The 12,972-nt window shown below is 40.5% G+C and overlaps 2 protein-coding genes across 7 annotated transcripts in view; one reads left to right on the forward strand and one right to left on the reverse strand.

Annotated features, from left to right (window-relative positions):
* LOC130361218 (cytochrome P450 2K1-like) overlaps positions 1–12,972 on the reverse strand; it is a 221,263-nt gene that overhangs the window by 186,765 nt on the left and 21,526 nt on the right. Inside the window, exons 4-5 of the mRNA XM_056563949.1 lie at positions 5,305–5,454; positions 3,981–4,141 (exon numbers count right to left, since the gene is read on the reverse strand). Coding sequence (XP_056419924.1) covers positions 3,981–4,141; positions 5,305–5,454 — 311 coding nt within the window. The remainder of the gene's footprint in view (positions 1–3,980; positions 4,142–5,304; positions 5,455–12,972) is intronic.
* The window catches only part of LOC130361225 (serine/threonine-protein kinase SBK1-like), a 613,716-nt gene that overhangs the window by 101,797 nt on the left and 498,947 nt on the right, over positions 1–12,972 (forward strand). The window lies entirely within an intron of this gene.

Raw genomic sequence — 12,972 nt, forward strand, 5'->3', positions numbered from 1 at the left:
ACTGGGTCAATCATACCTTGGTCAATCATATTGTGTAATAAATATATAAATATATATATATATATATATATATATATATATATATATAATAGTTATCAATATTATTCATTACTATTTTTTAAACAGTAAAATGCATATAAGCAGGTCTCTTACTTTGGATATTTGGATACTTCATCATCAGCAAAAGACCCCATCTGAGAGTGGTTGAAGTTGTCTCCATGCCAGCGGCAAAGAGATCTGTAACAAGCATTGTTAGGTTTTCATTGGTAAAGAATAATTCAGGATTTGGTTTTTCCTGAAATATGAAAATGAAAAAAATATAATATAAAAAGCATCAATCTATTTCTAGCTCTTATTTCTAGAAAGTATGTAGATGTGAACAGAGCTTTAAAAAAGTAAAAAATATCAAAAATCGAAATATTCTTTGAAGGTTTTTTCCTGGGGAAAAATACATTTTGTTATATGCTTCTCGGTGCACTGTAAATAAAAAAGCCTGCACACTCACCTCCCCGCTCCCCCACTGCTGCCACGACTCAAGACTTCCAGTCCCCGCTGTTGTCATCTTCTTCTTTCTCGTAGAAGAACGTACTCTAATTCTTTAATCCCAATGTCAGATTTGTTATATGTACTGTATACCAAAACCCCCTTCTTACTATTCATTGGTGGACACAAACAGGAGAGGGCCCCTGTGCAAAGAATGTGCCCGCCCCCCTATCATACGTCAATTGTTCAGGAACCCCCCCTTCATATGTCAATTATTCAGGTTTACCCCATATGTCACTTACTCAGGTAGACTCCATATGTCACTTGCTCAGGGGGGCCAAACCTATTTCAGTTGCTCAGGGGGACACCCCCTAATATCAGTTAATTTTTTATTATGCTGGAGCTCATTCAGACCCCCCATTTTTATGCTCTGAGACAGTGACAGACAGTCCCATCAGACCTCAGATGAGACTAAAAATGAATAAAACTTAACTCTTCTGCTACGCTGCTCTCCATGACATTAGGTAGCAGTTTCCCCACATTAGGTAGCATAGTTTCCCCACATTAGGTAGCATATTTTCCCCACATTAGGTAGCATAGATTCCCCACATTAGATAGCATAGTTTTCCCACATTATGTAACATAGATTCCCCATATTAGGTAGCAGTTTCCCCACATTAGGTAGCATAGATTCCCCACACTCGGTAGCAGTTTCCCCACATTAGGTAGCCGTTTCCCCACAATAGGTGGCATAGATTCCCTACATTTGGTAGCAGTTTCCCCACATTAGGTAGCAGTTTCCCCACATTAGGTAGCATAGCCCCCCCAACACACAGACAGGCACACACAGTCACACTCACACAGACACACACAGAGACACATACACACACACACACACAGAGACAAACACACAGACACACTTATCTGGCCTGCACAGAGCTTCTCCTCTCGGGTGGTGGCCTAACGAGTGATGTCACTTGTGCGACGTCCCTCATCAGACCCGGGTCGGCTGGCTGCAGACTCACTGTCTAAAGTGCTAGCTGCGCTGTTATGCGCCGAGGCCGTTTTAGAACAGTGAGCAGCGGCGGCGCAGCGGCAGGTTTGGTCTAACCATGAACCTACTAGGGATAAAAAAGAAAAGGGGCGCAGCAAAGTGCCGCCCGTAAAAAGTGCCGGCTGAATCCAATGGTCCCACCAGGTCACATGGTAGGGTCGGCCCTGGAAAGGGCGGCAGGCCACCTCACATGCTGGGCCCCTGTGCAGCTGAACCAACTGCACAGGCGATATGTCCACCCCTGGTGTTATTTATAAAACTGGTGCTTTCTTATGGGGAAAATAAATTAGACCCTGTAAAGGGAATTAGTCTTCTGCAGACACTGTTGCATTTCTGGAGCTGATGATGGTCTCCAAACTTATAGAAGTGGAGAAAAGCTGCATTAGTGCCATAGCCACCCACACTTCCTCGCTCACCCTCACCTCCCAGTTTGGCCCCACCATCATCTCCAGGAAAGGTGCAGTTTCCTTTATACTCAACATCATTGGATAAAATGTATCCATCCATGTCTGCAGCTATTAGCAGCAAATATAGCTGACAGATTCCCTTTAAGAAAATGTAAGTTTACCTGAAGCCCTATGTAAAGATCTTATAACACATGATGAGGTCCCCTACTGGGCTAAAATACAAACTCAACTACACTATATCGGTATAATTTTCAGTACCTCTTGTTGTTTCACTAGAAATGAGTCGATAAGATTCCTTTGGTCATTTACATCCAAATTTTTCCTCTGGTTGGTGAAGGTTTCCCGAATAAACGCATGCATTTCATCCACATTCTTGGCCACAGTTCTTTGGACTCTCGAGCACCATCTCATGACAGATGGAAATGCATTATAAAGCTGCAGGTGGGAAAAAAACATAGAATAGATGTAGAACACCTATAAATGAATTATCCTTGGCCACCTCTTTCTGAGACTCCTGGACTATAGAAAAAAGAAAATAAAGCAACCAATTCTACTAAGAAAGGTATGTCTGGCATGTGCATGTTAATGAGGCTATCAAACAAAATAAACACCCTGTGTATGGTGTCAAAAAGTATAATAAAACAACTTACTAATATTATATTATTAGCTATAGTGCAAGGATCTACCATGTCACCAGTGCTATTTTCTTTGTAACCTGTGATGTCATGTCACCGACTCTGAATGCAGAGAATTTTAATTGCTCCTCCTCAACTCCCCTCCAGTCAGCATGGGCTGAGACCAATGATATGAAGGAGGGAGCTGGTATTACTGCTCAGCAGTGTAGCCTGTTTTGATGGAAAATACTGTAACTGAGAGACTCCCTGCTGCCTTATCTAATGAGTCATAAATCGAATGAGCAATAATACTACCTCCCCCTCACACATCACTGGTCTTCTACCATGCTGACAGGAGAAGAGGGGGATGGATGGACGGGAGCTTTGCATTTAGTGCCTGTGATGTCACATCACCAGTAAAAAGGGAAAGAACACAGCTTATAACATGATATTAGTAAGTTGCTGTATTTTTTCTGGTTTTCGCAGTGATTCTCCAACAATCATGGAAAATATGGTCTTCTTTTACCATAATTGTGCAAATCACATATAAAATGTAAATTTTACTGTGATTTTAAAAATTTAAAATGTTTAAAAACTGCTAAAATGCAGTAAAAAAAATCAAACACAGCCTTAAGACTTATCTCCTCATAAAACACCATAATTGTAATTATAGGTCAAATCATAGGTAAAAACTGCCCATGATCTGAACCGACACTTACAGAAACATAAAATGTGTCGGCACATAAGAACCCTTTGGCCCATCTTATTTTCCCAATATTCTAAATACTATGAACTGTTCGTGTTCTTATCTTATATATAAGGAATTATGTAGTGAAACATAACTTGTCCTGCATCCAAATGATAGGGGGATAAGCTATAGATTGCAGGGGGGGGGGGTCTGACCGCTGGGACCCCCGCAATCTCCTGAACGGGACCCCGGCAGTTTGCTGGAAGGGGGCGTGCTGACCCTCCACACGTAGCGGTGACCAACATGCCCCCTCCATGTATCCCATAGAGATACATGGAAGGGCGTGTCGACCTCGGCTTCCTGCGCGGGCCTTGTTCTGGAGATTGCGGGGGTCCCAGTGGTCAGACCCCCGTTATCTATAACTTATCCTCTATCCTTTGGATAGGGTATAAGTTATATTTCACTGCACTACTCCTTTAAATTAGAGTTCGCCCCCTCTCTCTCTCTCTCTGCAAAACCAAAGGGTTTATAGCAAATGTACGCAGCATTGGGAAAACAGTTCAGTGATGGAATTGCAAGCCTGCCACATCAGATAAAACAAGTAAGCAAAAGACATACATAAGAACCTCTTCCTTACTCTCTTATAATAGCTTATGCTGCACTATAAAAGTAAACAAATCCCAGAGTGCTTCTTTAAGACCCCTTTAAATATAATATGGAGTTGAGCTGCTCACCATGGCCCCCGGGCCTCCAATCAATTGGACGTTTTCATTAACAATCTTCAACAGCCTTAATAGTGTAGGATCCTCATAATCGAATCGATTACTCAGTAAGATGGAGACTATTATGTTGGCTACTGCGGCATTTATTATCCTTATGTTATCAAAGGGCTCCCCTGGAAATACAATGAGAAGACAATCCAAGGGTCATAGTATATTCCACAAATCCTTTGAAGGCTATTGTACAAGTGTATTTGGTGCCAGTAGAAACAAGAAAATGAATGTAATACACACCCTATCATTTTTAAAGGGAAGATGTGCATTGTTCACAAATTTTTTGTCAACTTTTTGTGGACTATATGTGGAAATGAATGGATCATAAGGAAAAAGATGAGTTTACTGAGAAAAAAAAACCCTTTAATAAAAATTTATATTTGCACTTGGGGTGCAGGATTGGTCATATTTGTTTGTTAACTTATCATCACTATAAGAAAACTCTTACATGAATCCCTTCCCCAACTGGATGTCACTAATGAATTATTGAATGATATGATCATAAAAAGCCACCTAAAAATATTCCTGGATCAGGCCGGGATCTCATCCTTATTCAGTTGAAGGCATATTTATTTTTTTGCTAATTCTGAACAAGGAGAACATACAAACATCCTGCGCAGGTGGTCCTTGGCAGATAAAGTGAAAAAAAACAGTTCCATAAGGCAATACGGTAGTACTAGCCACTAAAATGAATCTTGAATGTAATACTAACAAGGTTAGACTAGTAGACCAGAGGACCTGATGATTGTCTAGTGGCCATAGGTACTTACATGACCAAAATCTAGTCATAACAGGGCCCATAACGTCTAGTAGAAGACAACCCCATCAAAATGTGACCATTGAGCAGATCCTGAAAAGGTCCCCAAGCTACGTGAAGGGTGGATTTAGGCTGTATGATTGATCTCCTGAATCACCTCCTCTGGTGGGCTTCTTGTACTCTAGTCCAACATTAAAGGGGTACTCCGCTGCTCAGCATTTGGAACAAACTGTTCCGAATGCTGGAGCCGTCGCCGGGAGCTCGTAACGTCATATCCCCATCCCCTCATGACTGCTGTCACACCCCCTCCCATAGACTTGCATTGATGGGTGGGGCGGGGTGGGATGGCATGAGGGGGCGGAGCTATAACGTCACAAGCTCCGGGTGCCGGCTCCAGCGTTCGGAACAGTTTGTCCCAAACGCTGAGCAGCGGAGTACCCTGTTAATTACCACTAATATTTATAGCGATTGTAATTTCAATTCAAGAAGCAACACACACAACAAAGTATGACAGAACCATTCACCAACCTTTGTAGGATCTGATCCTCTTTACTAGAAAATCACTTTCTTCAGAAATCTTGTTTTCAATAGCTCCTTTCCCCATTCCAAAATCTCTTAGTGTTGACAGAGTGAACCGTCTCATCATTTTCCAGTTTTCATCGTAAGCAAAAATGACTCCTGAGAACATAATGAAGGTACAAAAATATATTATATGAAAACCGAGTGGGGGGCTCCCCCAAATTACAAAACCGAGGTGCAACACAGTGTGACTTTATATTGAACTTAAAAGAACACATAGGGGGAGATTTATCAAAACCTGTGCAGAGGAAGAGTGGTACAGTTGCCCATAGCAACCAATCAGATTGCTTCTTTCATTTTCCACAGGCCTCTAAACCAACCTCTTTCACGTTTTGATCAACCCTCAATGAAAACACATCGCTTATGCAACCGTTTTATCTGTCCTGAAATATAATTAATACAATTTTTATACCTTACGTAAATGAAGCGAGTGCTGGACTTCATTTTTGATAGGATTGGTTCAGAATTTTTTCAAAAAAGTTACATTCCAGTTTCTTGGATTATGGGCTTTTTTTTTTAAACTGATCCCTCAGTGGCCCAATTGGTGCTGTCTCCTATAGTAGTATTATGGAGTTAATAAATAAATAATAATAAAGAAATAAAATCTACAATGTATATGGGAAGCTGGTGTAATCTATTAGATTTTTTTATCTGAGAATCTTAGTCTAGCATGTGACCTTTTAGCACAAAATTAGAGGAAATAATGACGAGCTAAAGGGGTACTCTGGCGCAAAACATCTTATCCCCTATCAAACGGATGGGGGATAAGATGTTAGATTGGGGGAATCCCGCCGCTGGGGACCCCCGTGATTGCCAAACCGGCACCCCGGTCATCTGTGCACGGAGCGAACTCCGCTCCGTGCCAGATGACTGGTGACTGCAGCTGCCATACCCCCTCCATACAAGTATCTGGGAGGAGGCGAAACGGCTACGTACTAGCTGTCACGCCCCCTCCCATGGAGGGGGCAGGGCGTGACGTCACAAACACGGAAGCTCCACGCTTCCGTGTTCCGGAAGCCGCTGCAGACGGCCTGGAGATAGGGGGGGGGGACCCCAGCAGCGGGCCCCCTGCGATCTAACATCTTATCCCCTATCCTTTTGATAGGGGATAAGATGTTTTGCATTGGAGTACCCATTTAAAGGTAGACAATTCTTCTAGCCCAAAATAAGTGAAACACATCTTCATCTGTACCATTTTCTATTCCTATCTACATTCCCACTACACAGATTCATTACCCTTTTTTTTCTTCATTTTTTACCTATTTAACTTTTATCCTTAAATTTTTTTATTTTCTTCATTTTTGTTTTTATTCTGTTATACCTTTTTTTTCCCCATTATATCTATATTAATTTCCCGTCCAAGGAGGAAGACAGCACTAGTCCCTGCTCTTATGCCCGTGACCATCCGGATAACCAGTCCAGATATAGAACATCCAATTGGTATAGGTCACAGCAAAAAGTATGCAGACTCCCAATTTCAAAAAAGGCTGTGGTCTTTATTTAGGTCATCAGCAATGCAACGTTTCGGCTATAGTGTAGCCTTTGTCAAGCATCGTGCATCATGCTTGACAAAGGCTACACTATAGCCGAAACGTTGCATTGCTGATGACCTAAATAAAGACCACAGCCTTTTTTGAAATTGGGAGTCTGCATACTTTTTGCTGTGACCTATACCAATTGTATATTAATTTCCCATTATAGTTGTATTAATATACAGGGTGGGCCATTTATATGGATACACCTTAATAAAAGGGGAATGGTTGGTGATATTTCCTTCCTGTTTGTGGCACATTAGTATATGTGAGGGGGGAAACTTTTCAAGATGGGTGGTGACCATGGCGGCCATTTTGAAGCCAACTTTTGGGTCATGTGACACATCAAACTTATTGGGATTTCACAAGAAAAACAATGATGTGCTTGGTTTTAACGTAACTTTATTCTTTAATGAGTTATTTACAAGTTTCCGACCTCTTATAAAATGTTTTCAATGTGCTGCCCATTGTGTTGGATTGTCAATGCAACCCTCTTCTCCCACTCTTCACACACTGATAGAAACACCGCAGGAGAAATGCTAGCACAGGCTTCCAGTATCCGTATACATTGCTATATACTACTATATACACCGCAGGAGAAATGCTAGCACAGGCTTCCAGTATCCGTAGTTTCAGGTGCTACACATCTCGTATCTTCACAGCATAAACAATTGCCTTCAGATGACCCCAAAGATAAAAGTCTATGGGGGTCAGATTGGGAGACCTTGGGGGCCATTCAACCAATCCACTTTCCAGGAAACTGTTCATCTAGGAATGCTCAGACCTGTGTGCTCATAATGTGGTAGTGCACCATCTTGCTGGAAAAACTCAGGGAACGTGCCAGCTTCAGTGCATAAAGAGGGAAACACATCATCATGTTGAAATTTCGCATATCCAGTGGCCTTGAGGTTTCCATTGATAAAGAATGGCCCCGCTAGCTTTGTACCCTATATACCACACCATACCATCAATTTTTGTGTTCCAACAGTCTTGGAGGGATCTATCCAATGTGGGTTAGTGTCAGACCAATAGCAGTGGTTTTGTTTGTTAACTTCACCATTCACATAAAAGTTTGTCTCATCGCTGAACAAAATATTCTGCATAAACTGAGGGTCCTGTCCCAATTTTTGTTTTGCCCATTCTGCAGCACCTGAAACTACAGATACTGGAAGCCTGTGCTAGCATCTCTCCTGCGGTGTATATAGTAGTATATAGCAGTGTATACGGATACTGGAAGGCTGTGCTAGCATTTCTCCTGCGGTGTTGCTATCAGTGTGTGAAAAGTGGGAGAAGAGGGTTGCATTGACAATCCAACACAATGGGCAGCACATTCAAGACATTTTATAAGTGATCAGAAACTTGTAAATAACTCATGAAAGAATAAAGTTACGTTAAAACCAAGCACATCATTGTTTTTCTTGTGAAATTCCCAATAATTTTGATGTGTCACACGACCCTTTTCCTATTGAAAAAACAAAAATTGGATTCAAAATGTCCTACTTCAAAATGGCCGACATGGTCACCACCCATCTTGAAAAGTTTCCCCCTCACATATACTAATGTGCCACAAACAGTTAATATCACCAACCATTCCCATTTTATTAAGGTGTATCTATATAAATGGCCCACTCTGTATAATCACAATACATCATAAATACTATTTTTGTACTCACGTTTAATTTATTACTCTGTATTCATATATGGTTCTTATAACCCCACAATCCTAGAGAACTAGTCTACCTTTAACAAATTTGCTTAAAGAAATCACTTTTTTCATCTTGCTGTCATCTTGTGACAACCATAGCATACTGCAACAAAAGGTAAAAATGGACACATTTATGGAAATTACCATAAAAGACTATAGATGAGGGAACCGAAATTGTCCAACCCGAGTTTGGTTCTAACTTTGCTAAAAAATTTATTTAGGCCAGAACTTGAACTTTGGGCGGTTTGGTCAAGTATGAAGTATCTGTATGCTATAATACATGATGGTCTGTATGGGTGACATATAGAGAATCAGTTGCCTTTCAGGAATGGATTTTCTTCTTTTTTTCTTATTAGCTTTTACTTCTATGTCTTTATTTGATATTTACCTCTATAACCTTACCCCATACTACCATGTTTTCCTTTGTCTGTTCTGTCTGTTTGATTGGTCTTTCAAGAAATGTAGTATCTGTTTGAAAAGTTGTGTAGGGTACTGTTCATAACAAGCGGTAATGCGGCACTGCGTTAAGCGATGGATCTCGGAACAAGTGCTGGATATAGATGTAGCAAAGGTGCTGGTAGCGGTGCTCTGATGTAAATAGTTATATTCATATACGTTCATGCAGAGAAAGAAGAAACATCGGCAACTCACCAGATTTCAGCAAGAAGTATCATCTTTATTGAAGCATACTCACATACACATATTGATCGGAAGAGGGTAGTGGGGGGACAGTGGTAGACGACCAAGCTCTGTTTCGCACGACTTGCGTGCTTCCTCCGGCCATACTAATTCCTACCTGTGCACAGTATATATACAGGTGAGTGCAAATTATCTGCCTATCACGTCACTGAACGGGGAATCACGTGTCTATGTGACGTGGGGGCAGATAGGCGTGATTAAAATTTAGAAGCATGCTGTTAACTCTGTCCTGTCATTCAACCCAATATTGCCTGTTGCGTTAGTCTTTATGATCCATAATGTTTCTATACGCAATAATTTTTGGTCTATACGTTCATATTTATTATTATAAACTTTTTCCAGACCTACAAAAACGCAGGACTTCTGGGTTGCCGTTGTGCTTTTCTTTTACATGGGACAGCAAACGTGCTGCTCCTGGTTTACCTGTGGGTATAGCATACATATGCTCTCTAATTCGCACTTGTAATTGGCGTTGTGTTTGTCCAATGAAAAAGAAGCCGCAAGGGCACAAAATGGCATCTATTACATTCTTAGTGCGGCATGTAATAAGATCTTGTATCAAATGTTGTACTGGTCCTAGTCTCACACTCTTAGATTTCCAGCTGTATTTACACTGGTTGCAGTTCCTGCATTTATAATTTCCTTTAGGTGTTACACCTTCAAGCCATGTCTCTTTTTTTATAGCTGTTTTCTTTTTATTGTTTTTATTAATAGTCTCCCCTATAGTCAAATCCTTTCTATATGTAATACAGGGTTTTGTTTGTGCTACATCTTTTAGATCCTCGTCAGCTTCTAATAGGAACCAGTTTCTTCTGATCGCTTGCTCTATTTTGGAATTCATGGGTGAGTTCTGAAATACAAATGTAAACCTTTATCTTCCTGTTCCACTTGTATTCCATAATTTTTTCTCTTTAAGTAGATCTTTCCTATCTATTTTTTCTGCTCTCTCTCTGCCACATTTAATTATTCTGTCTGGATAAGCTTGTTCTTTAAGTCTTCTTTCTAATTCATTAGCCTGTTTTATGTATGTGTTGTTATTGCTGTTATTACGTTTGAGACGAATAAACTGTCCATATGGAATATTATGTTTCACTGTTTGCTTGTGAGAACTGTTGTAATGTAGCAAAGTGTTCCTAGCTGCTTCCTTTCTGTAATTTTCTGTAATTATGGATCCCTTCTCATTTATTAATCTCAAGTCTAGAAATTCCAATTTCTTACCTCCATATTGGCTAGTAAAATGCATGTTCACAGAATTATTGTTTAAATATTGGATAAACTGTTCAAACAATATCTCTGTGCCTGTCCAGGTGACAATGATAATGTCTACATACCTATGGTATGTTTTAATATATTTAAGAAAAGCCACCATTTATCCTAATGCAGTTTCTAATCTCACAGCCTCAGAGTTACAAGCATTGAAAGAATTAGGAGAAAGGGATGACCTGACAGTGGTACGTGCTGACAAGGGGGGCAGTGTTGTAGTACAATACACAAAATAATACAAGGAAGAAGCAGCTAGGCAATTAGCCGATGCGACTACCTACACCCCTTTGTCAGCAGATCCCACTTTTAACATTGTCAAAAAACTTAAATCTTTTTTACATAAATATGTTAGCAAAAATGTGATATCTAAAAAGAATGCAGAAAGGTTATTACCTGAAAATGTTAAAACTGCGCGATGGCACTACCTTCCCAAAGTACTTAAGTCGCTGAGCCGACCCCCAGGTAGACCGATCGTAGCCGTGATCGGCTCAGCGACCAAGTTTTTGGCACAGTATCTTGATTGGATTCTGAGCCCCCTACAGACCTCGTTGATGTCCTATGTCAAAGACACTAAACATCTTCTCCAGATTATGGAGGAAATGCAAATGGAGTAACATTATAGTTTATGCTCGATTGATGTCACTAGTCTGTACACCCGCATTCCACATGGTGCGGGTGTGCAGGCTATCAAGAGTACCTTACAATATGCCAATACATCAGAAGAATTGATAGAGTTCATTACAGAAGGTCTTGCATTCGTTCTCAATAATAATACCTTTCTATCAGGAGAACAGTGGTATAAGCAGGAGACTGGGACCCCGATGGGTACCCCGGTCTCCTGTACTTATGCAAATCTGTTCTTAGGGTTTTTTGAAAATTCATACGTCTACAGTACTAAGAATCCTTTTCACATTTTGGTGAAAAATTCCAAAATTTGATGAAAAATCTAAAAATTTAGCATTTTTCTAACTTTGAAGCTCTCTGCTTGTAAGGAAAATGGATATTCCAAATAATTTTTTTTATTCACATATACAATATGTCTACTTTATGTTTGCATCATAAAATTGATGAGTTTTTACTTTTGGAAGACATCAGAGGGCTTCAAAGTTCAGCAGCAATTTTCCAATTTTCCACAAATTTCACAAACTCACAATTTTTCAGGGACCAGTTCAGTTTTGAAGTAGATTTGAAGGGTCTTCATATTAGAAATACCCCACAAATTACCCCATTATAAAAACTACACCCCCAAAGTATTCAAAATGACATTCAGTCAGCATTTTAACCCTTTAGGTGTTTCACAGGAATAGCAGCAAAGTGAAGGAGAAAATTCACAATCTTCATTTTTTACACTCGCATGTTCTTGTAGACCCAATTTTTGAATTTTTACAAGGGGTAAAATGAGAAAATGTATACTTATATTTGTAACCCAATTCCTCTCGAGTAAGCACATACCTCATATGTCTATGTAAAGTGTTCGGCAGGTGCAGTAGAGGGCTCAGAAGGGAAGGAGCGACAAGGGGATTTTGGAGAGTACGTTTTTCTGAAATGGTTTTTGGGGGGCATGTTGCATTTAGGAAGCCCCTATGGTGCCAGAACAGCAAACAAAAACCACATGGCATACCATTTTGGAAACTAGACCCCTTGGGGAACGTAACAAGAAATAAAGTGAGCCTTAATACCCCACAGGTGTTTCACGACTTTTGCATATGTAAAAAAATGTTTACATTATTTCACTAAAATGTGTGTTTCCCCCAAAATTCAATTTTTTGCAAGGGTTAATAGCAGAAAATACCCCCCCAAAATTTGTAACCCCATCTCTCCTGAGTATGGAGGTACCCCATAAGTTGACCTGAAGTGCACTACAGGCAAGCTACAATGCTCAGAAGAGAAGGAGTCATATTTTGGCTTTTTGAGAGCAAATTTTACTCTGGGGGCATGTCGCATTTAGGAAGCCCCTATGGTGCAGCACAGCAAAAAATACCCACATGGCCTACCATTTTGGAAACTAGACCCCTTGAGGAACGTAACAAGGAATAAAGTGAGCCTTAATACCCCACAGGGGTTTCGCGACTTTTGCATAGGTAAAAAAAACTTGAGGAATGTAACAAGGGGTACAGTGAGCATTTACCCCCCACTGGTGTCTGTCAGATCTTTGGAACAGTGGGCTGTACAAAATTTTTAATTTGCACAGCCCACTGTTCCAAAGATCTGTCAGACACCAGTGGGGTGTAAATCCTCACTGCACTCCTCATTACATTCCGTGAGGGGTGTAGTTTCCGATATGGGGTCACATGTGTTTTTATTTTTTATTTTTGGCATTTGTCAAAACCGCTGTAACAATCAGCCACCCCTGTGCAAATCACCTCAAATGTACATGGTGCACTCTCCCTTCTGGGCCTTGTTGTGCGCCCCCAGAGA

This window comes from Hyla sarda, chromosome 3 (genome assembly GCF_029499605.1).
Source record: "Hyla sarda isolate aHylSar1 chromosome 3, aHylSar1.hap1, whole genome shotgun sequence".
Taxonomy (NCBI): domain Eukaryota; kingdom Metazoa; phylum Chordata; class Amphibia; order Anura; family Hylidae; genus Hyla; species Hyla sarda.